General features: G+C 38.5%; 1 protein-coding gene across 5 annotated transcripts in view; it reads left to right on the top strand.

Moving 5' to 3' along the window:
• Mllt10 (myeloid/lymphoid or mixed-lineage leukemia; translocated to, 10) overlaps positions 1-23,657 on the top strand; it is a gene marked incomplete at its 5' end in the record, with an annotated part of 164,656 nt that overhangs the window by 16,633 nt on the left and 124,366 nt on the right. For all 5 annotated transcript variants that reach the window (XM_013515402.1, XM_013515401.1, XM_013515400.1 and 2 more), the window contains 1 exon segment: positions 16,710-16,764. In XM_013515402.1, coding sequence (XP_013370856.1) covers positions 16,710-16,764 — 55 coding nt within the window.

Raw genomic sequence — 23,657 nt, 5'->3', positions numbered from 1 at the left:
AGGAAGGATCTCGTTATATAGTTCAGGCCTAGCCTTGAACTCATTGTATAGCCCACGCTGGCTCTGAATTTGCAGTGATCCTCCTGCCTCAGCCTCCTCAGTGCAGGGATTACAGGCATGCATCACCATGCTCAGCTTTGAATTTTTTTTTGGTTCGGGAATCTAACTCAGGACTTCGGACTTGCTAGGCAAGTGCTGTGCTGCTGAGCTATATCCCTGGCCCTTTGAATTCTTTATACCTTTTTTTTGAACCAGAAATCATGCTTGCCAGGCAAGTGCTGTGCTGCTGAGCTATATCCCTGGCCCTCTTTGTATATTCTTGATGTTAGTCGTCTGTCCATGGAATAGCTGGGAAAATTCTGTTTCAATTCCATAGCTTGTCCCTTCATTCTGTTGGTTGTTTCCTTTGTTGTGTAGAAATTTTTTTTTTTTTTTTTTTGGTCTTTTGGAGACAGAGTTTTGCTATGCAGTTCAGGCTTTCCTTGAACTCATGTTGAAGCCCAGGCTGGCCTTGAGCCTCCCGAATGCTGGGATTATAGGCATTCGCCACCATGCCTGGCTAGAAGCTTGCTTGCTTGCTTGCTTGCTTATTTATTTAATTTAATTAATTAATTAATTAATTTATTTGCGGTACTGGGGATCAAACTCACTATCGAACTCACGAACATATAGCTCAGTGGCGCTTATGCCACTGAGCTATATCCCCAAGCCCCGAAGCTTTTTAATTTGATATGATCCCATTTGTTGATCTCAGTATTATTTCTTGTGCCACTGGGGTTCTGTTCAGAAAGTCCATGCCTATATCTATACCTTCAAGAGTTGAACTTATTTTATTTTCAAGCAGATTGTTTCTCTTGTAACATTTAGATCTTTGATTTTAATTTAGTATATGGTGAGATATATTGGTCTAGACTCAATCTACTGCATGTAGATATTCCAGTTTACCAAGCAGGCTATCTTTCCTCCAGTGTATACTTTGCCTCTTTTGTCAAAGACCAAATAGTTGTATGTGCCTGGATGGTTTCTCTTCTGTTTCGTTCCATTGATCCACATGCCTGGTTTTATGCTATTACCGTGCTGTTTTAATCACTATAGCTTGGCTTGTGATGCCATCTGCTTTAGGCTTTTGTGACCCAGGATTGCTTTTGCTATTCTGGGTCTCTTCTGATTCCATGTAAGTTTTAGGGTTATTTTCCCTAACTACGTGAGAAAAAACATTGGTATGTTGATTGGGATTGTGTCAAATCTGTATGTCAGTTTTGTTTTTTTTCCGGTACTGGGAATCGAACTGACAACCTCGCGCTTGCCAGGCATGCGCTGTGCCGCTGAGCTAAATCCCCAGCCCCTGCATGTCAGTTTTGAAAGTGTAGCCATTTTGATTATGTTGGTTCTTTTTTAATTTAATTTTTAAAAAATTTTTTTGCTTTTTTTCTGGTACCAGGAATTGAACTCTCGACCTTGCACTTACCAGGCAGGTGCTGTGCCGCTGAGCTAAATCCCCAGCCCCAATTATGTTGGTTCTGCCTGTCCAGGAACAGGGGATATTTTTCCATTCTCTGATTTCCTTTTTCAGTTTGATGTCATTTTCATTATAGAATCTTTCCCTTCCTTAGTTAGGTTAATACCTAAATGTTCAATTTCTTTGATACTAATTGTGAATTTGGTGCTAATTGTTTTTCTGATGAGTTCATTATTAGCGTATACGAATGCTGTTGACTTTTGTGTATTTATTTTTTTTGGTACCGGGAATTGAACTCAGGACCTTGAATTTGACTAGTGCCACTGAGCTATCTCCCCAGCCTGTGTGTTTATTTTGTATCGTACTACACTGCTGAGTTTGGCTATCGATTCTAGGAGTCTTTTGGTGGAGTTTTATGGGTCTTGACAATCAAGGATTGTGTTGGCTGCAAATGATGATATTTTGACCTCATTCCTATCCACATGTCTTCTATTTTTTTCTCTTGCCTAATTGCTCCAGCTAATGTTTTTGAGGACTGTGTTGAATAGGAATGGTGATAGTGGACATCCTTGTCTTGTTCCTGATTTTAGAGGGAGGGCTTTCAGCTTTTCTCCATTTAATATGATGTTGCAGTAGATTGGTCATAAGTGGCTTTTCTCATGTTGAGATAAAAACCATCTATATCTATTTTCTTCAGGGTTTTTATCATGAATGGATGTTGGTTTTGACAGAGGCCTTTTCTGCATCTATTTAGATGATCACAATTTTTGTCCTTGCTTCTGTGTATGTGGTGAATTATATTATTGATTTGTGTGCATTGAACTGTCCTTGAGTCCTTCGGATTAAGTCTACATGTACATGGTCATGGTGTATGATTTTGTTGATGATTTGTCACAATTTGCCAGGATCTTGTTGTTGTTGTTTTTTTTTTTTTTTTTGGTACCGGGAATCGGACTCAGGACCTTGTACTTGGCAGGCAGGTGCTTATGCCACTGAACTATATCCCCAGCTTGCCAGGATCTTGTTAAGGACTTTTTTTTTTTTTTTTTTTTTCTTGAGACAGGGTCTTGTTGTATAGTTCAGGTTGGCCTGAACTCACTATGTAGCCCAGGCTGGCCTCGAACTCACGTTGATTCCCCTGCCTCAACCTCCCGAGTGGTGGGATTACAGGCATGCACCACCACCCCTAGCTTGTTCTTCGGAGAAATTTGCCGGTGGTTCCTTTTTTTGGTTGGATCTTTGTCTGGTTTTGGGATCAGGGTGGTGTTGGCTTCTGAGAATGATTTTTTGTTTTGTTTTGTTTTGTTTAGTTTTCTGGTACCGGGGATTGAACTCACGACCTTGCGCTTGCTGGGCAGGCGCTGTGGCGCTGAGCTAAATCCCCAGCCCCAAAGAATGATTTTTGAAGTACTCCTTTTCTCTCAATTTCCTGAAAGAGTTTGAGTATTGGTGTTAGATTTTCCCTCAAGTTTATGTGTAATTCTGCTGTGAATCCATCGGCTCTTGGGGTTTTCTTAGTAGGTTTTTTTTTAATTGCTGCTTCAATTTCATTGCCTGTTACTTGATTGTTCAAGATTTTTAAGTCTTCGTTCAGTTCTGGCAATTTATATGTATCTAGGAATCTCCATTTCTTCTGAGTTGTCCAGTTGTTTGGCATATGTTCATGAAGTAGTTGCTAATAATTTTGTGGATTTCGGCAGGGTCTATTGTGATGTCACGTTTTTCATTTCTAATTGCATTAATTTGTATATTCTTTCCTTTTTTGGGTAAGATTGGCTAAGGGTTTGTTTTAGTCTTTAAAAGTACTAGCTCATTGATTTATTTATTTTTGAGATAGGGTCTCACTATGTAGTTCAGGCTGCTTTTGAACTCATTATGTAGCCCAGGTGGGCCTTGAACTCACTGGTGATCTTCCTGTGTCAGTCTCATGAGTGCTGGGATTACAGCTGTGCAGCATCACATCCAGCTTGCTTGATTCTTTGCTTCTGCAACTAGACTAGGTTGTTAAATGAATTGGTCGCTAAATGAAGGATTGTGTATAGCATGTACATTACAATATTCGGAATAAAGAAAGTCTCAAAGGAAACTTAAACTTGATGACTTTGCTTTTATTTGCATAACTCTTTACATGCAGTCTATAATGTATAATAGAACATAAAACTATAATACTGTACAGTACAATCAGCAAAAATTACAGTACTGTATAAACAAGGTGTACTCTACAAAAAATAAAACATTGAGGCTCTCTAAACAAGTTGTACAGAACTGTACAAAGAAAAGGTGGGTCATAAATCCAGTTGTTAAAAAGGAATATCTCTGTGTGTGTATATGTATGTTTTTGATTTTTGTCTCCATTTCATTAACTTCTGCTTTGATCTTTATATAACTTCCTTTCTTGTACATACTCTGGGTTTGGAATTTTTTTTTTTAATAAAGTATTGTAGTTTTACATCTTTAAATAAATTCTTTTTCTGACCAGTAAGTACCATTTAAGTGTTTTTTGAGGGCTTTGAGATGCGTCATTAGGTTATGTATTTGGGTTCATTATGTTTTTCTGATATGAGTATTTACTGCTATAAACTTTCTGCACAGGACTGCTTTCATTGTGTCCCATAAGTTCTGATATGTTGTACTGGCATTATCATCTAATTCTAGGAACTGTCTTATTTCTTTCTCAGTTTCCTTGGACACATTGATTATGTAAGAATGTGTTGTTAATTTCCATTTTTTGCATAGTTTCTGTGGTTTCTTTTGTTATTGATTTCTAGTTTCATTGCTCTGTTATCTGATAGTATGCATGGTAAAATTTTGATTCTTTTACATTTTCTTAGGCATGCTTTATTCACTAGTATGTGGTCTACTTTTAAGAAAGTACTATGTGCAGCTGAAAAGAATGTGTATTCTGTTGTTGGGTGGAACACTGTATATCTGTTAAGTCCATTTGTTCAAAGGTTTGGTTCAACTCTAATACTTCTTTGTTGATTTTTCTTTTTGTTTAATGTATTTGTGATAGTGGGGTGCTGAGGATCCCCCACTATAATTGTATGGATGGTATTTGTTCTTTTATGTGCTCGTTTTAGCAGCACATACATATTTGTTCTTTTGTGTCCACTAGAGTTCGCTTTATGAAGTTGGGTGTACATTGATTTGGTGCATGTATGTTTGTATATGTTATTGTGGCTCCCTGAATAGGTCTGTTAACCATTATGTAATGTCTTTCTTTTTGCCTCTTTTCATCAACTTTGGTTTGAAATCAATTGTCTAAAATAGGGTAGCAAAAAAAAAATATATGTGTGTACACACACACACACACACACACATGCAAAGTTACAGAGGGGGAAAAAAATAGGATAGCTGGGCTGGGGATATGCTCAGTGGCATAAGTGCCTGCCTGGCAAGCACAAGGTCTTGAGTTCAAATCCTGATACCAAAAGAAAAATAGGGTACCTACTACTGGTTGTTTTCTCAGTTCCCATTGTATGGAATGTTTTCCATCCTTTGATTTTTTTTTAGTCTATGAATGTTTTTGTGTTACATGAATTTCTTGTATACAATATATGGTTTGATTTTAAAATTTAATTTTTGTTTTTTTTTTGTCTTTTTGAGACAGGGTCTCACTTTGTAGCCCAGGCTGGTCTCAAACTTGCAATGATCCTCCTGCCTCAGCCTCCCGAGTGCTGGGAGTGTAGGCAAGCCACCATGCCCAGCCCTATGGTTTGATTTTGTTCCCTGATCTGTTCTGGTAATCCGAGTCTCTTTTTGATTGACAGGTAGAGTCCATTTACATTGATAGTTATGATTGATACATATTAAGTTATTCCTGTCATTTTATTAACTTCCTGTTGCTGTTTCACTTTTTTCCCCCCCTTCTACTGAATTGCCAACCCTATGTGATGTATTCATTTTATTGACCTTTTTAGTATTGTGAGTTTCATTGTTTCTTTCTAGGATATCATTGAGAATTTTTTTGGAGTGTTTTTTGGTCATCATAAATTTCTTTAGTTTTTTTAAATCATGGAAGTATTTTACTTTTCCATCAGTTTTAAGATAATTGTGTAGGATGTAGGATATAATCTTTTTTTTTTTTTTTTTTTTTTTTTTGGTACTGGGAATTGAACTCAGGACCTTGTACTTGCCAGGCAGGCACTTGTGCCACTGAGCTACATCCCCGGCCCCTGTAGGATATAACCTTGAGTTGGAAGTTGTCTTTAAGAGTTTGAAACCCCTCATTCCATTCTTGTCTTGGCCTTAAATTTTGTGTTGAGAAATCTGTTGTAATTCTAATAGATTTTCCTTAATAGGTGATTGTTGCTTTTCTCTAGCAGCCTTTAAAATTCCGTTGTGTTGTATTTCTGGTATTGTAATTATTATGTGCCATGGAGTGGTTTTTATTTTTCTGATCGTGGGCATTCAGGGGTTTTATATGCTTCCCTTATCTGTATGTTAAATTATTTTTCCATGTCTGGAAAGTTTTCTATTGTGTAAACAAGTTTTTATGTCCTTTGTGCTGTCTTCTGATTTTTCACTAATTCCAGTTACTTTTATATTAGTCCTTTCTGAATCATCTAGGAGATATTGGATCCATTTTTACCTCCCCTTGTTTGTTTTTTTTTTCCTTTTTTTCTTTTTTGTCTATTTGAGACAGGGTCTCACCATACAGTTCAGGCTGGCCTTGAGCTCACTTTGTAGCCCAGGCTGGTCTCGAACTCTCAATGATCTTCCTGCCTCAGCCTCCCCAGTGCTGGGATTACAGGCATGCACCACCACACCCAGCATTTCCCTTGTTTTTAAGATATCTCACATTTTTTTTTTTTTTGTCTTTTCTTCCGGTACCAGGAATTGAACTCATGACCTTGCGCTTGCCAGGCAAGTGCTTTGCCGCTGAGCTAAATCCCCAGCCCCAAGATATCTCACATTAATTGATCACTGACTCCAGCCCCATCCTCTAGGTCTAACACTATGTTCACATTGGTTTGAAGCTTCTCTAAGATTTTTGTTTGGAACTTTCTTATGAACTCTCATTTTTTTCCTGTTTGGCGTTCATGTTTTGCATATCTTTCTTTAGTTTAGCTTCACTAGCTGTTTACTAGTGCCTTCTCTGGACTTGATCATGTCTTTCGTTATGATCATCATGTGATATTTTTTTTTGTCTCTTTGAGACAGGGTTTTGCTGTGCATTTCAGGCTGACCTTGAACTCACTTTGTAGACCAGACTGGCCTCAAACTTGCTGAAACTTGCTGTAATCCTCCTGCCTCAGCCTGCCTAGTGCCGGGATTATAGGCATGCATCACAACATGCAGCCTATCATATGATTAGTTTTATCTCTTCAAATTCATCAGTAGAGGGCCGGGGACATAGCTCAGGGACCAAAGTGCCTGCCTGGCAAGTGCAAGGTCCTGAGTTTACTTCCTAGTACCCGCCCCGCCCCCCCCAAAAATCCATCAGTAGGAGATGAGATGAACTGTTACCATGCTCTTTTTTTTTTTTTTTGAGACAGGGTCTCACTGTGAGGTCCAGGTTGGCCTTGAACTCATGGTGACCCACCTGCTTCAGCCTCCCAAATGCTGGGATTACAGGCGTGTACCACTGCTCTCCGTCTGGGGGACTTTACATAATAGAGATTAATATCAAGTATTTGTTGATACAAAGTCCAAACAGGTGTACCTATTTAGATATGAGGCAAAAAATTGCACATTTTAATGAGATTGGTCTGGGAAATAGAAGACGGAGTAATAGCCCGTATTCTGGCATTTTCTTTTTTTTTTTTTTTTCCTAGTACCAGGAATTGAACTCACAACCTTGCACTTGCCAGACAGGTGCTGTGCCGCTGAGCTAAATCCCCAGCACCCTGTTCTGTCATTTTCTGACTTTGAATGAATCATCACTCCAGGTCTAATTTCTGCGTCAGGGATTGAATTGCTTAATTTTTCACTCTGTAACCATCTGTTGTATGCGTGTTATTTCTTAATAGAGAATGGCTAGGGTGAAAGCCTTGCATGTGGTATTTTGTGAGCCTGGTGTCAACTCTGTGCTGCCTTCTGTGGATGCACAACATATCTCAGCTGCTCCTCTCACCCTGTGCACTGCCTCTTACTGAGATCTGTTTGTGTATTTTCAGTGCTAGAGTTTGAACTCATGGCCCTGTGCATTCTAGGCAAATGCCATACTACTGAAGTACTTCCTCTGCCCTTTTTTATTTTGACACGTGATCTCACTGTGTTGGAAGGCTGGCCTGACTCAGCCTCTTGAGTTGCTGGGACTCCTGACTCTTCCACATCCTTGCTATCCCTTCTCTCTTCTGGATGGGATTCTCTTTTGTTTTGTTTTGTTTCTGGTACGGGGAATCGAACTCATGACCTCGCGCTTGCCAGGCAGGGGCTGTGCCGCTGAGCTAAATCCCCAGCCGCTGGATGGGATTCTATCTAGACGTTAGTCTGTTTGGTTCCACAATCCCTTGGGCTGTGCTCTGTTTTCTTCAGTTTTTTTCTTTTCTTCATACTGGGTAATTTCCATTTTTATGTTTGCTGATTATTTTCTCAGCTCAAATCTGTGACTCCTTCTAGGGAATTTTTCACTCACGTTTTGTACTTTACAGATTTGGAATTTCTTTTCAGTTTCTTTTTGGTTTTTGTTTCTTTATTGATGTTTCCACTGTGTTTATTCATTGTTTTCTTGACTTTCTCTACATCTTGAAGTTCTCTGAGCATCTTTATAATGGTTCTTTAACATTCTTTGTCTCGGAGAGCTGCCATTAAAACATTTTTCCATTTATGTGTTCATTTATATTGAATGCTCTGGCTCTTTGTATGCCTTGTGATTTTGTTTTCCTTCCTCTGTGCTAGAGATTGATGCCTGGGCCTCATATATGCTAGGCAAAGTGCTGCACCACCAACCTTCATTTCTACCCCAAATCTGTTAATTTTGATGAAGTCCAGTTTATACTTTTTCCCTTATGGGGTCTTACTTCTGGTGTCAAATCTAATAACTTTTTGCCTAATGCTAGACCCTGAAGATTTTTCTGCAATATTTGTTTATAGTTTTCTCCTTTACATTTGAATTTGTGATCCATTTAGATTTTTTTTTTTGGCCTATGTTCCAGTGTCTTTTTTTTTTTGAGACAAGGTCTTGCTATGCAGTTTATGTATTTATTTATTTATTTACTTACTTACTTTTTGGTCTTTTTGAGGCAGGGTCTTGCTGTGCAGTTCAGGCTGGCCTTGAGCTCACTTTGTAGTTTAGGCTGGTCTCAAACTCAAGACGATCCTCCTGCCTCAGCCTCCCAAGTGCTGGGATTACAGGTGTGTGCCATCAGGCCTGGCTGCTATGTAGTTTAGGCTGGCCTGGAACTCACTACGTAGCTTAGGCTGGCCTCGAACTCCTGGCAAACCTCCTGCCTCAACCTCCTCTAAATGTAGGGATTACAGGTGTGTGCCATCACACCTGACTTCAGTGCCATATTTTGAAAAGTCTGTCTTTCCTCCATTGCCTGAAACCATTGTTTATAGTCATCTGGGCTTATTTATGCATATTTTTGAGTATTCTATTGTGTTGATCTGTGCCTGTCCCTATGGTAATACTACACTGTGTTAATTGCTATAGTTATATAACTTTTGAAATTAGGTAGGCCAACTCATCTCACTTTTATTCTTTTTCGTAATTGTTGGAACCATGATTGCTTTGTTTCAAATATATGCATGTGGACACATGTGCACACTTGCGTGCACTCATACAAACTATAAAATAACCTCATACATAAATAAGTGTGTATCAGGCAAGCTTGCTGGGATTTTGGTTGGAATGCTTTTCAACCTGAATGTTATCACTCTGGAGAGGATCAACTACCTTTGACCTGTGGAGTCTTTAGTCCAGGGGCATGCTGTGTCAGCCTTGTTTAGAGACTTTGATTTCTTCTGTCAGTATTAAATAGTTTTTTTGAGTTTTTTTTTTTTTCTTTGTCTAGTACTAGGGAATGAATTTGGAGAATACTGAGCTGTATCCGCAGCCCTGTTAATTTTCTATTTGAAACAGTCTCACCAAGTTGCCCAGTTTTCATTCCATTTGCTTCAAATTTGAGGCTCATCTGGCTAATCCCTGAGTAGCTGAGTTGACAGGTGTGTGTTACTGTAACCGGCTTTGTCTAGCTTTCTGATCATATGAAATTTAGTCATAGTAATTGTTGTACTATGACTACTAATTTCTATTGTTACTTCAGGATTGATTTGAGTTCTCCCCATTACAAGGTAAAATTTCCTGCTTCTGAAAAAGTTTTTTGTGGGAGGTCTCTGGGCTTGAACACAGGGCCATCACACTGTGCACCATTTTCAGCAAGCTGAGTTGCCCACGCTGTGCTTGAAGTGTACTCCTCTTGCCTCAGTCTCCCAAAGTGCTAGGATTATAGGCGTGTGCTACTGTGCTCAGCTTTCTTCTGTGTAAGTCTTATAAATTTTGGTGCAACTGTGCCCAACTTTTTTCTCTTTGCTTTTGGTATGCCTTAAAATATCTCTGGCCTTTGTTTTGTGGCATGTTTGAGTTACTGGGAAAGAGTTTGTTTCTTTGGTTCTTGCTTTTGTGTTTTCTTTGGATGGAGTCAAGCTGTGTTTAGGGTTAAGTTTTTCCTGTTGTGAAGCTTTTCCTTTCTTAGTACTCTGGTGAGATGTGCTAGGTTTGGGAGCAGACTCTTCACTCCCTGTGTAAGTTCTGCATGTTACTACCTCTTGTTCTCACGATGGTCTCTTTCCTGGCCATGCAGTGCTGATTTGTCACCTACTGCAAGGCCTAGGTGGGCCTGTGTGGACCTTGGCATTCCTCTTTCCCCTAGCTCTGTCAGTGTGGGTCTCCCTTGTGAGTGCTAGTGCCTTAGCTAACTTGGACTCCTGCTCCATTTCCTCTGCTCTACCTGGGTTCCTTCTCTTCCCTGTCCTGCAGCCTGGAGACTCTTAAGGCAGTAAGCTGGGCATGTGAGTGGCTCATGTTGTTTGTCTCTTGTCACCCAGGGATTGTGTGTTCTGTGACTTTTCCAGTCTCCTCACTGCTGTGACTTCATTCATTGTTTTGGTCTCTGTTATTTCACTCAAGAAGGCTAAATCTGGTCACCTTTCTTCATCTAGCCCAGGCCTAGTGAAGCTGAGCATGTTTTAATTTTTTTTTTTTTGTCTTTTTGAGACAGGGTCTCACTGAGCAGTTCAGGCTAGTCTTGAGCTCACTTTGTAGCCCATGCTGGTCTCAAACTTACAACGATCCTCCTGCCTCATCCTCCTGAGTGCTGGGGTTACAGATGTGTGCTACCATGCCCAGCTAGCATGTTTTATTTTGTATGTGGACCATTCTTGAGTTCTCTTGTGAAGTTTATTCTTAACATTTTTAGCTTTATTCTTTGCTGTTTTCACTTGAGAAGATTTCATGTGTTTTAGATACTGGTCCTTCATAATATAAATGTTTTGTAATTAATGTTCCACAAATCTGTGTTTTTACCTATTTATTAATTGTGCCCTTTGATGAACAGATATATTCCAATCTGATGAAGTCTAATTTATCAGTGTTTTTTTTTACTGTGTGTTAAGGTACTTTTGCCTACCCCTGAAGTCATGAAGGTAATTTCCTTTATTCTAAATTTTTTGTTTTTGCTAGTTTATATTTAGGTCTGTGATACAGCTCATTGTTTTATCGCTGTCCAGTTAGTTGTTTTTGTACCATACTGTTTGTAAAAGTTCTCCTTGCCTCATGTGATTGTTTTGGTGAGACATATGGCCACAGAGGTGGGTGCTCTTTCAGGAATCTTTGTTCTGTTCCATTGATCAGTTTGTTAGCTTTGTATCATTGTCATGCACTTTTAACTACTTACTCCTTTTTTTTTTCCCCTTTGTCTTTTTGAGACAGGGTCTCGCTATGCAGTTCAGGCTGGCCTTCAACTCACTTTGTAGGGCTGGTCTCGAACTTGCAACGATCCTCTTGCCTCAGCCTCCCAAGTGCTGGGATTATAGGCATGTGCCACCACGCCCGGCCCCCAGGACATTATAAGAAATCTTGTAGATGGAGGTGGTGCTGCATGTCTGTAATCCCAGCTACTCAGGAGGCTGAGGCAAGAGGATTAAAAGTTTGAGGCTAGTTTACCCAGCTTAGTGAGATCCTGTCTCAAAAAAGTAAAAGGCATAAGGATATGGCTCAGTGATAAAGTGACCCAGGATTAGAATTTCAAGTTACAGTCTTTTTAGTTTTCCTTTTTCAGGACTGTTTGCATACTAAGTCCTTCACATTTTCACATAAATATTAGTTTTTCCTTGTTTCCAAGTAGGTCTTTTGGAGCCAGATGTGGTGGCACATGTAATCACAGCACTGGGAGGCTGAGGCAGGAGGATCTCGAGTTTAAGCCCAGTCTGCTGAACTGGACAGTTTAGCAGTTTAGTGAGACTCTGTCTCAAGAAAAAAGGGGGAGTGTTGGAAGTGGCTCAGTGTGAAGGCCTTGCTTTCAGTCTCCAGTACTGATCCACTCTACCTGGAGAAGGAAGGTTGATTGGATTATGGCTACACTTGCTTTTACTCTAGCTCAGTTTACAAATTGACACCATTCATGTCATAATCATACTGAGTCTTCTATCCACTATCATAGTGAATCTCTCTGCTTATATGGATCATTGTTCTTTCTGAACAGTGTTTTGTATTTTGCTTTGGTCTTGATGGCATGCATTTTTTTTTTTTCTTTTTTTTTTCATTTTGGTTTTTTGAGACAGGGTCTCACTATGTACTGCAGGCTGGCCTTGAACTCTTTGTGTAGCCCAGGCTGAGATTGAATTTTTGGCAGTCCTCCTGCCTCAGCTTCCTGAGTGCTGGGATTACAGGTGTGCACCACTAGGCCTGGACACTGGTACTATATTTTTTTGATGGTGTTTTTATTTAAGAATTTTGCTGTTTGATGCTCTTATAAATAGTAGTATAAATATTCAATTTTAATTATTCTTAGTATATGGAAATGGAATTGTTTTTCGTATATTGACCTGGGTATTGCAACCTTACTTAAGTCACATAAATTCTAGTAGTTTTTTGGGACAATTATTTAGATTTTTTTAGTATGTGATCATGTCAGAAGTCAGTTTTGGGTTGGAGATGTTCCTAGCATTCTTGAGGGCCTGTGTTCAGTTGTTAGCACTGCAAAAGCAACACCTAGTTTTTCTTCTTCCCCCCGAATTGTATTCTTTTACTTTTCTTCTTTTGTAGAATGGACTTAAATCTTGTTTCCATTCTTGGAGGAGAGCAGTGTTACAATGTCAGATAGGAGCTTTTTATAATGATGTTTATCAGATTTTTTTGTTGTGTTTTGAGACAGGATCTTGCTATGTAGTGCAGGCTGGCCTAGTCTTTGTGGTGATCTTCCTGTGTCAGCCTCCCAAGTGATGAGATTACAGGTGTGCACCATCATACCTGGCCACATTGGTTTTTCATTTTTGAGACAGGGTCTCACTATGTGGTTGAGTTCAGGCTGACTTCAACTCATGGCAGTTCTCTTGCCTCAGCCTCAGCTTGATCCTGCTGGGGTTATAGGAGTGCTGCTGCCACACCTGGCCAGATTGTTTTCAGATGTAGATTTATTATTACTTAGGTGTCGCACAGCCAATAGGTCATGATGCACCTGCCTTGAAAGATACTCTTGTTCCTTGGTCTGAAGAGGTGGGGGCCAGGCCATGTGACAAGAGCTCCCTTGCAGAAGCACTGGACAAGTGAGGAGGCAGGGAGTGTAAGGGGGTGGGAGCGAGGAGAGGGGTGGGCAAGGGTGGGTGAGCAGGTTAGGGTTGTCTAGTTTGAATCATTTCCAGGGCTCAGCAGCACAGGGCTTGCTTGAGGCAGGGAGAGTGTGTCTGGTCCAGAATATAAACCAGGTAAAGGGATGGTTAGGGATTGTACACACCCAAGATTCCTTGGTTTGTACATGAAAGGTGGCCAGCGAGTTGTTGTCTGTCTCTGGGAATTAGCCTTGGGAGGCTGGTCTCTCCAAGGTTAGTAAGGTTCTAAGACAGTGATGCCAAACCTTTTAGAGCTTCTCAGACAGCCTGCTGTGGCATGTGTGTTGTAAGTTTGCACCACTACCTTAAGATGTCAAAGATGCTTTGAGTTTATTTTGTTGTTTTATAGGTTCTTTAGGTGGAACCCTGTGTAATGTATTTGTATCTTTCTTTGTTTCTTATGTGGCCAGGAGACATACTATGTATGAGTCACATGCTTTAAATTCTTTGCGTATTGTTGTCCAGCCTGTGGTCTCTTACGGAGAGTGTGTGTAATGTCACCCGAGAATAATGATCAGTCTGGAATGCTGCTGAGATAGCTGTGGCTCAGGGAGTAGTGGGTAGGTTGTAGTTTTGCTGATTGCAGAGATAGAGGCATGTTGAGACATCTTACTCTGGGGAATTTTTTCCTTATCCCTTGTGATAATTTTTCCTGCATGTGTTTAGAAACTGTGTTTAATATTAAACATTTATGATTATTATATTGTTTTCATTATGTGACATCATGGAATGCTTTTCTTATCTGTATACCTGCTAATCACATTCTTTTTCTGTTTTAATTGGGAGAGGGTAATGAGGATTAAAACCCTTTGCATTGAGCTACATCCCAGCTCTTTTTAATTTTTATTTTTTTTATTTTGAGGCAGGTTCTCAAATCTAAGTTACACAGGCTGGGCCCTCCTTTCTCAGCCAGGACTACATATACATAGTGAGACCCTGTCTCAAAAAAATAAAAAAGATCCTCTTTTGAGAAACCCAAAGGTATAAATAATTTAAAGAGCAAAATAAAACAGAATAAGAAGCAGCAAGATAAATCTTTTGTGAATGGGAAGAGGACCAAGAGATAGAGGGAGTGGGGAGGGAGGACAAAAGAGAAGGGGACATAAAAAAAAATTCAAATGTGTTACGTACATGCACCAACTTCCCACGATGAGTGTAATTGGTATGTACAGGAAACATGGACTAATAAAATATTTTTTAAAAGTTAAAAAATTTTGAGTTCTAGTGGTTTTAGAAAATATTCTTAGGTGTAACTAATAATTATTTTTGCTTTTAATTCTGATTTTTTTTGAGATAAAATCTTGCTCTGTAATTCAGGCTGGCCTCAAACTTACTGCGTAGCCCAGGCTGGCCTCAAATTTGTGGTTGTTCTGTCTCAACCTCCCAAGTACTGGGATGACAAGTGAGTGCTACCACAGCTAGTTTTAATTCTTATATTGAAAACTTTAAAAAACATTTTAAGTTTATATTAATGATCAGTAAGGTTTAACAGTCTAATAAGAATTTGTCTTTCTTAGTTGGTTTAGGAAGTTTTGTATCTGGATCTGAGGACCAGTCTGAATGTTCGATAAAATTTGGGGAGTTACTGGCATATTTTCTGTAATTTAGATGGCAGTGGAAATTTTAGACAGTGAATAGGATTGTCTGTTGTTTTGTATCATGGTATAAGGCAGTGATGATGAACCTTTTAGAGCTTTAAAAAACAATCCATCACAGCACACATGGTGTAGGTTTGCCACCACTGACATAAGGTATAGTTGAGATGCCAGGTGTGGTGGTGCATGCCTGCAATCCCAGATTGAGCCAGGAGAATTACTGTGAGCTTGTGGCCAGCCTGGGCTATGTGGTGAGTTCAAGGCCAGTGAGACTCTTCTCTAAGAAGCAAACAAAACAAAACCAGCAGAAGTTTAGATGAGGTGATCAGAAAGGTGCTGCTAAATAGTAAAAGGAATGAGGAGTGACATACTGGATGCCAAGAAATCCAGGCTCATGTGATTCAATTCACTGTTTCGTCTTAATTTCTCATTCATAGTTTTCCTTTGAAATTCATGTATTTTACTGCATTATATGCTGCACACCTCTTGGGAACAAAACAAGGCATAAATAAGTAGTCCAGTGTGGCCTTTGGGAGCTCATTCTTCATAGTAGGACAATGCCAATGAAATTTATTCTTTCATTTTTATACTTACGTATGTTTATTTTATTATTATTTTTTTTTTTTGGCTTTTTTCCGGTATCGGGAATTGAACTCATGACCTAGCGCTTGCCAGGCAGGCACTGTGCCGCTGAGCTAAATCCCTAGCCCCCTGTTTATTTTAAATTTGAGGGGTTGGAAGAGATACCTACACAGTAACTTCGAGTATCACTGTGTGTAAGAGTAACTAGAATGATTAGACCTTCCTTCCAGAGAGGACGTGGTATATGTAAGACCATGCCTTGTGACTGAAATCAAAGTTCTAAGTTTTTGAGGTTGATTTTTTTTGTGTGTGTGTGTGCTGGAGATTGAAGAGTTTGGCTCTTTATTATAGGAGAAACTAGACCTACTTGACTACAATAATTCTGGCTGGTCTTAGATAGCAAAGAGAGATACAGGTAAATGTTAAAAACTTTACCCCAGCCGTATATTGATAGAATCTTTTTGTTAATGCTTTTGAATGGGGTCTTACTAGGTCGTTCAGCCTCATGGGCTCAGTTTCTTTTCCTGTGTAACAAGGACGATAAATGCACACCACTGGGCCTGCCTTCTTTAAGTAAAATTTTTAAAAATTTCTGTAGAATTTTGGAAGTTAAAATGTATTTTTTTTATTTATTTTTGTAGTTACTGGGATTTGAACTCAGGGCCTTATCACTGAGTTGCATCCTCAGTCCTTTTTTATTTTGAGACAGGGTCTCATTAAGTCACTAAATTGCCCAGGCTGGGCTTGGGTTTGCAATCCTCCTCCTTTGGTCTCCATTGACCATGTTGGGATTACAGGTGTGCACCTGGCTAAAATGTACTTCAGTTCATGAATTTGATTCTCACTATGATTTTGTACAAACCAAATGGGACGAAAACCAAATCAAATTTCCCCATAAGGTCAACATCACATCTAATCACTGAATTTGATTTGGTTCTCGTCCAATTTGGTTTGTGACCAGAGATGTGGAAAGAATTAAGTTCATGAGCCAAGGTACCATTAAAGAAGTTATTAATTACCTTGAAAGAGGTACCATTAAAGAAGGTACCATTAAAGAAGTTCAGTGGTACCAAGGTACCATTAAAGAAGTTATTAATGTACCTTAAAAGAAGTTATTAATCTGGTGCTCTTTGGAAGGTCCCATGTCATTGAGAACAGTTATTTTGTGAGGAGTGTTTTGAATTGTTCATGGAGGGTGACTAGTACAAATGCTGTTTCCATATTTTCCACTTTGAAGATGCAGGGGAAATGTTACAGTTTTTGTAATCTGAGAACATCTTTTCACTTTTTTTTTTAAGAGATGTGAACTGTGTCCCCATAAGGATGGAGCTTTAAAAAGAACAGATAATGGGGGTAAGTACAGAGAGTTACAATTTCTGTTGGAAACTGGAATGAGTGAGAATTACTTTAAAATGTCTGGTAGTTTATATTACTTTCTTAAATTAAATAGTGCTTATTAATCAATTTTAGAGTAGTGGATGTAAGTTATTAATTTTTGGTACGAAAATGATTTTTCTATTTTGTAGACAAACATTACTACTTTATGTGGAATGAGTGCATACTTCTAATTAAATCTTTCTTCCTCCTCCCTCCTTCTTCCTTCCTCTTTCTCTTCCTTCCTTCTTTCTCTGCCTGCCTGCCTGCCTTCCTTCCTTCCTTCCTTCGTCTCTTCTCTTCTCTTCTCTTCTCTTCTCTTCTCTTCTCTTCTCTTCTCTTCTCTTCTCTTCTCTTCTCTTCTCCTCTTTCTCTTCCTTCCTTCCTTCCTTCCTTTCTTCCTTCCTTTTCTTCTTTGAGATGGGTCTCACTGTTTTTAGGCTAACGTTGTCCTCAAAAGATCCCCTGTCTTTTGGAGTTGAGATTGTGAGCATGTGCCACCTTGCCTGGTACAGTTTTTTACATGGAAGCTAAATTTGAAAAATTAGCTTGCATTCTGTTTTTTTGTTTTGTATATTTCTCAAGGGTTGATGTTTGTAGTAAATGCTAATTTTACACCCTAGGATTTATGTTGCTTTTTATTTATTTTTTATTTTTGTCTTTTTTTGAGAGAGGGTCTTGCTATGCAGTTCAGGCTGGCCTTGAGCTCACTTTGTAGCCCAGGCTAGTCTTGAACTCACAATGATCCTTCTGCCTCAGCCTCCCGAGTGCTGGGATTACAGGCACGTGCCACCATGCCTGGCTTGTTGCTATATTTTGATGTTCTTTCCTGAATACTTGAGTATTCCAAATCTGAAAATCCCAAATATGAAATGCTCCCAAATCCAAAAGTTTTTGAGCACAGTTTTGGATATTGGAGCATCTCAGATTTGGATTTATATTAGGGAAGCTCAGCTTTACCAGTTTTATGCACATATTCTAAAATCTAGAAATTTCCACAATCTAAAGCACTTCTGTTCCCAAGCATTTTAGGTGACAAATAAGTAACCTATAGTCATCTTCGTTCCTACTTTTAGTTGACTTTTTCAGAGAAATTCATGTTTTTTTTTTATAGTTTAGTACTTAAGAAAATATTTGGACATTAATTTATTAAACTATGACATGCTGTGAAAATTTAAGTAACTGACGAGGAACTTATTACATAGTTTACTGCCTCTGTTAAGATCATATGTTTTTATTTGACTCTGTCAGGAATTATACTCATATATTTTTGGAGTTAAATCAACCTTTTTCCCCAGAATAAATTCAATTATTGTGAGATTCAGTTGGCTGATGTTTTGTTTAGAATTTTTGGCATCTGATCCTGAAATTAAAGAAATTAGGCTGTGATTTTCCTTATTATAGTCTTATACAATTTTTGGCATTAATGTTATGCTATTCTCAACAAGTTAGGAAATAATCTCTTCTGTTTTCTGCAAACATTTGTGTAAGATGGCCATTGTGTCATCCTTACATGTTTGTTAGAATTCACTGCTAAATCTGTATTTGGAGTTTTTTGAAGGTTATAATAATAGATTTAATTTTGGGGGGGGTGAGGGTAGGGAGGATTGAACCCAGAGCCTCTTGAATGGAGGCAAATGCTCTACCACTGCACTGCATTCCTAGCTCTTTTTAAAAAGTCAGTTAAGTTTATTGGTATATTTTAAGTATACATAATGATCACATTCATTATAGGGAATTTGTACCTGTGTGTGGTATTACTAGATTCTTTTTTTTTCTCCTCCATTTCCTTACGTTTCTTTCAACCCCTTTTAAATTTTGAGACAGGGTCTTACTAAGTTAAGTTGTCACTGCTGTCCTCAAACACTTGATTCTTGCGTCAGCCTCCTGAGTACCTGGTATTATAGGTATATGCTTAAAATTTTAAAATTTCTACTTTTTATTGTGATTGGTTTTATAGTTTTTGGCAATTCATCTATTTTGTCTAAATTTTATTTTATTTATTTATTTATTTGGTTTTTTTCCGGTACCGGGAATTGAACTCATGACCTTGTACTTGCCAGGCAGGCGCTGTGCTGCTAAGCTAAATCCCCAGCCCCTAAATTTTAAAGTATATTGGCTAAAAGTTTTTTATTATTTGTACTTTGAGCAAGTTATGTACCGGTTAATGATGGGTATAAGCTGTTGAGATATGTGTCACTGGGTGATTTTGTTGTGTGAACATAGGGTGTCCTCACCGGGGTGATCAAAATACATGGTGAATATTTATTTATTTATTTTTTTTGGTTTTTCTCCGGTACCGGGAACCGAACTCACGACCTTGCACTTGCCAGGCAGGTGCTTTGCCGCTGAGCTAAATCCCCAGCCCCACATGGTGAATATTTAAACTAAAAAATTTTATTATAGTAAAAGACACATTGCCATTAAGCCTAAGAATACTCCCTTTTGTTTTGAACACTTACCCATCATTCTGGCCACTTTCTAAAGCAGTCTGGAGTCCTTGTGCATGTTTTTATTAAATGAGAAAAAAATAAAATGTTGTTCTCATGTGCCATCCAACAGAAAAGCAAGTTCACAAAAACATTACCGTGTGTCCTTGTTCACTGGAATTGGCACTGTGTGACTCCTGGCTTTTTCTAAGAGTCAATGATTGAGAAAGGGAAACATTTTGAATTGATTCCGGACTCCGAGGCATCCACAGCAGTACAGCTAAACACATGAAAGAGGACTTTCAGAACTGTTTCAGGAAGTGGCACACATTGGTTTGTATTTGAAATGAGGGGGTGTATTTTGAGGGGAATTACTAACAATGTGTGTTTTACTGTAATACATTTTAAAAAATTTGAACATTTACTTATTTCTTGATTAGACCTTGTACATAAACCTAGGTGATATTGCCTAAGTTTTATGGTATAACCTCTTGATACCCAGCTAAAAACCTGTACCTGTTACTGCTTGAACAGTCAAGTCAGTTATAACAGAAACTTACAGTTGGTGCGTATTGGTGTAATAGAAACAGGACATAAGCGATAAAATAGTGCCCTGGAAAGATGCTTCCATGAGTGGAGCTGCAGGACTGTACATGGCCCTGAGTGAGTCATCGTGTGCAGTGAGGATGAAGGCCAGGGGCATGACTCTGTGTGACTGGACACTTAGTTTGTTCTGTAATTTATTTAATGTGGTTAAGACAGGACTGACTTTTATATTCTGTGAGGATTATAGTGGTTCTTCATTCAGTGGCTGTTTAAGGTGTTCTCATTTGTGCCATTTTCTCACATATTTCTCTGACACTGATTACATGTATGATAGGCTTACATATTGTACTTTTCATGTCTTTTGTTCCCTTTTTGTGTTTTTTATACTTTCTTGCTAACATTGTGGATATTTTCTTCTGACCTGTTCTGTTTTCCACTAACTCTGTTTTTATCGATACCTAAACCATTGTTAATCTTCCACTTACCTCTTTATTTATTTATTTTGGTTTTGTTTTTTGATGTGTTTTTATTTTTGAGATGGAGGTCTCATTGTATAGTTCAGGCTGGCCTTAATGTCATTAGGTAGCACAGGCCGGCCTTGATCCTCCTGCTTCAGCCTCCCAAATGGCTGGTTTTGTTTTTTGAGACAAGGTACCCATGGTGGCCTTATACTTTTGGTGTTCTTCCTGCCTTGGCCTCCTGAGGCTGGGATTATAGACGTGCAGTACCATCATTGGCTCCGTATTTTTACTTCTGAAATTGATTTTTATTATTTACAGTTTTCAGTTTACTGCAACAATTTTTAATTTTTTCTTGTATGTATTTGCTTATAGTAAGTAAGCATACTTTTTTGAGACAGGACCTTGTTAGGAAGTTAAGGCTAGCTTTGACCTCATTATGTACTATGAACTTGTAGTATCCTTCCAGAGTTGGTGAGAGGTGTGTTACTACACCTGGCGCATACTTGTTTTAAAATCTGTTTGATAACTCCAAAGTGCATCTCTTGATTTTCTTTTTACTGGTTTTCTTTCATGGTGTCTTATCTCTCATGTGTTTGGTGCTATTAGTTTTGGAAATTCTAATTAAATGAAGTTATTTGTAGCCAAGTTGATACTATTTTCCTTCAAAGAGGATGTTTGTTTGATGGTGAGGTAGTTGTGATTCAGGGCTAACTAAATCAGATGTTGTCAGAGTGTGAGAGGATGAGCACTCTGGGTGTGGTCTCTGTGAGGCCTTGTGTACTTGCACTGCACTCATCCTCCTGGCTTGCAGCCCTTTCACAAAACAAAGCCACTACTTCCTGTTCTCCCTTGGTCTTAAGGGCCCACATCCATGGCATTTCATCTGTGGTTTTTTTTTTTTGTTGTTTTGTTTTGTTTTTGGTGGTACTGGGGATTGAACTAGTGCTTGCCAGGCAAGCACTTTACCACTGAGCTACATCCCCATCCTGGTTTTTCATTTTTTTCCAGCATTGCAGTGTTCTTCACTGTCACATGAACTCCCAGTACCTTCACTCATTTTAAAATTAAACATTTGATGCTGTCGCTGAAATATTTTGAACAAAAATTTAAAATTAATATAGTATTGACGTTATTATAAAAATTAAAAATTTAATATTAACACTTAAGATTAAAATGTTGAAACTGTGTATGTACAGGTGGTGGTGCAGGAGAGCACACACAGGCCTTTATGTGTTTTAGGGGAGTGTGCTCCTCTACTGAGCCACATCCCCAGCCCAGCAAACTATTATAACTTTAAGTAAACTATTTTTTTATTTAAAAGAGAAAAGAACAAAAACAAACTCATAAACAAAACAACATAAAAATGATACAGAATTTGAAAACAAGGTGATAGGAAATTAACAATGGTTGTTGTATTACATAATGTTATTGTCAGAGTGGTTACTCAGATTACCAGATCTAGGCATGTAAGACTGATCAGACAATTAAACGTTAACTGTTCCTTTCAATAAACCATTAGAACTTGGTAGTATAATTATCTTAGCTATCTTGTTTATGTATGTATGTGTATGTGTGTATACACACACACACACACACACAAACACATAAATACATACACATATTTTTCCCTTCCTTTTTTCTTTTTTCCCTTATCCCAGTTGTTCTTTCCTTTTGAGCAGTTTCTTTCCCTTTCACAGTATCTGTTGCACCTTTCAGATTTTATTTATTCTTTCAGGTTCTTACACTAGGGAGGCAATATGGTATTTACACCTGGGAGTCTGATTTATTTCACTTACGAGTATGGTCTCTAGTAGCATCCCTTTACCTATAAAAGCCTCAAGTTTATCTTTATAGCTGAGCAATACTCCATTGTATAAAAATACCACATCTTTTTTATCCATTCCTCGGTTAATGCAGATTTGGGTTATTTCTGAGATTTAGCTATTACAAATTGCACTGCTATAACCATGGGTGCACATATATCGCTGTGGTAGGATGTGTTCAGTTCTTCTGGAAAAATGCCCAGAAGGGGACTAGCTGGATTGAATGGGACCTCTAATCCTAGTTTACTGGGGAATCTCCAGACTGATTTTCAGTTTGCACTCCCACCAACAGTGGAGAGAAGGGTTCCATTTTCCCCACAGCCCCTCCAGCATTTGTTATTGGTTGATTTCTTGATAATAGCCATTTTTTCTGGGGTGAGATGGAATCTCAGTGTTGTTTTAATTTGCATTTCTCAAATGACTGATGATGTTGAACATTTTTTCATGTATTTATTTGCCATTTGTATTTCTTCATGTGAGAATCGTGTATTCATCTCAGATACCCATTTTTGGATTGGATCTTTGAATTTTGGGGGCCTAATTTTTAAAAATATATCATACTAGATGGACAAAAACTGGAAGCTTTCACTTTAAAATCAGGAATAAGACAAGGATGTCCACTGTCACCACTCCTCTTCAACATAGTTCTGGAAACATTAGCCAGAGCAATTAGACAAGAGAGAGAAATAAAAGGAATAAGGATAGGAAAGGAAAAAGTGAAATTAACATTATTTGCAGATGACATGGTACTCTACATGGAAGACCTCCCAAACCATCAAAAGACTCCTAGAATTAATGAATTTAGTAGCATAGCTGGGTACAAAGTTAACATTCAGAAATCAATAGCATTCCTGTGCACAAACAACAAACACACTGAGAGAGAAATTAAGGAAATCATACCTTTCACAGTAGCATCCAAAAAGTTGAAATATTTAGGAATCAATCTAACAAAGGAAGTAAAAGATCTGTACAGTGAAAATTACAGTACTCTGAAAAAAGAGATTGAAGATTTCAGAAAATGGAAAGATATTTCTTGCTCATGGATAGGAAGAATCAGCATTGTGAAAATGGCCACGCTCCCAAAATTGTTGTACAGATTCAGTGCAATCCCAATCAAAATACCATTAGTATACCTCACAGATCTAGAGAAAACATTCCTAAAATTCATGTGGAACTAGAAGAGACCCAGAATAGCAAAAGCAATTCTGGGCAACAGAGGAAAGGCAGGAGGCATCACAATCTCCGACCTGAAATTATACTGCAAAGCTACTGTGATAAAATCAGCATGGTACTGGCAAAAAAAATCTGAGGATCAGTGAAACAGACTAGAAGATGCAGCCACCACAAACACACTCAGCCACCTTATCTTTGGAAGGCAGCTGTGCTCGCCACTTTACCACAAATGCACATCAGCCACCTTATTTTTGACAAAGGGGCCAAACGTGTTCACTGGAAGAAAGATAGCCTCTTTAATAAATGGTGTTGGAAAAACTGGCTCTTCACATGCTGAAGACTAAAACTACACCCATGTCTATCACCATGCACCAAACTAAAGTCAAGATAGATTAAATTACCTAAATATTAAAACAGAAACACTAAATGTACTGGAAGAG

Source organism: Chinchilla lanigera, unplaced genomic scaffold, assembly GCF_000276665.1.
Source record: "Chinchilla lanigera isolate Chin_1 unplaced genomic scaffold, ChiLan1.0 scaffold00028, whole genome shotgun sequence".
Classification (NCBI taxonomy): Eukaryota; Metazoa; Chordata; class Mammalia; order Rodentia; family Chinchillidae; genus Chinchilla; species Chinchilla lanigera.
Note: the sequence above shows the minus strand (reverse complement) of the source record. Positions and strands in the feature narration are given on the sequence as shown.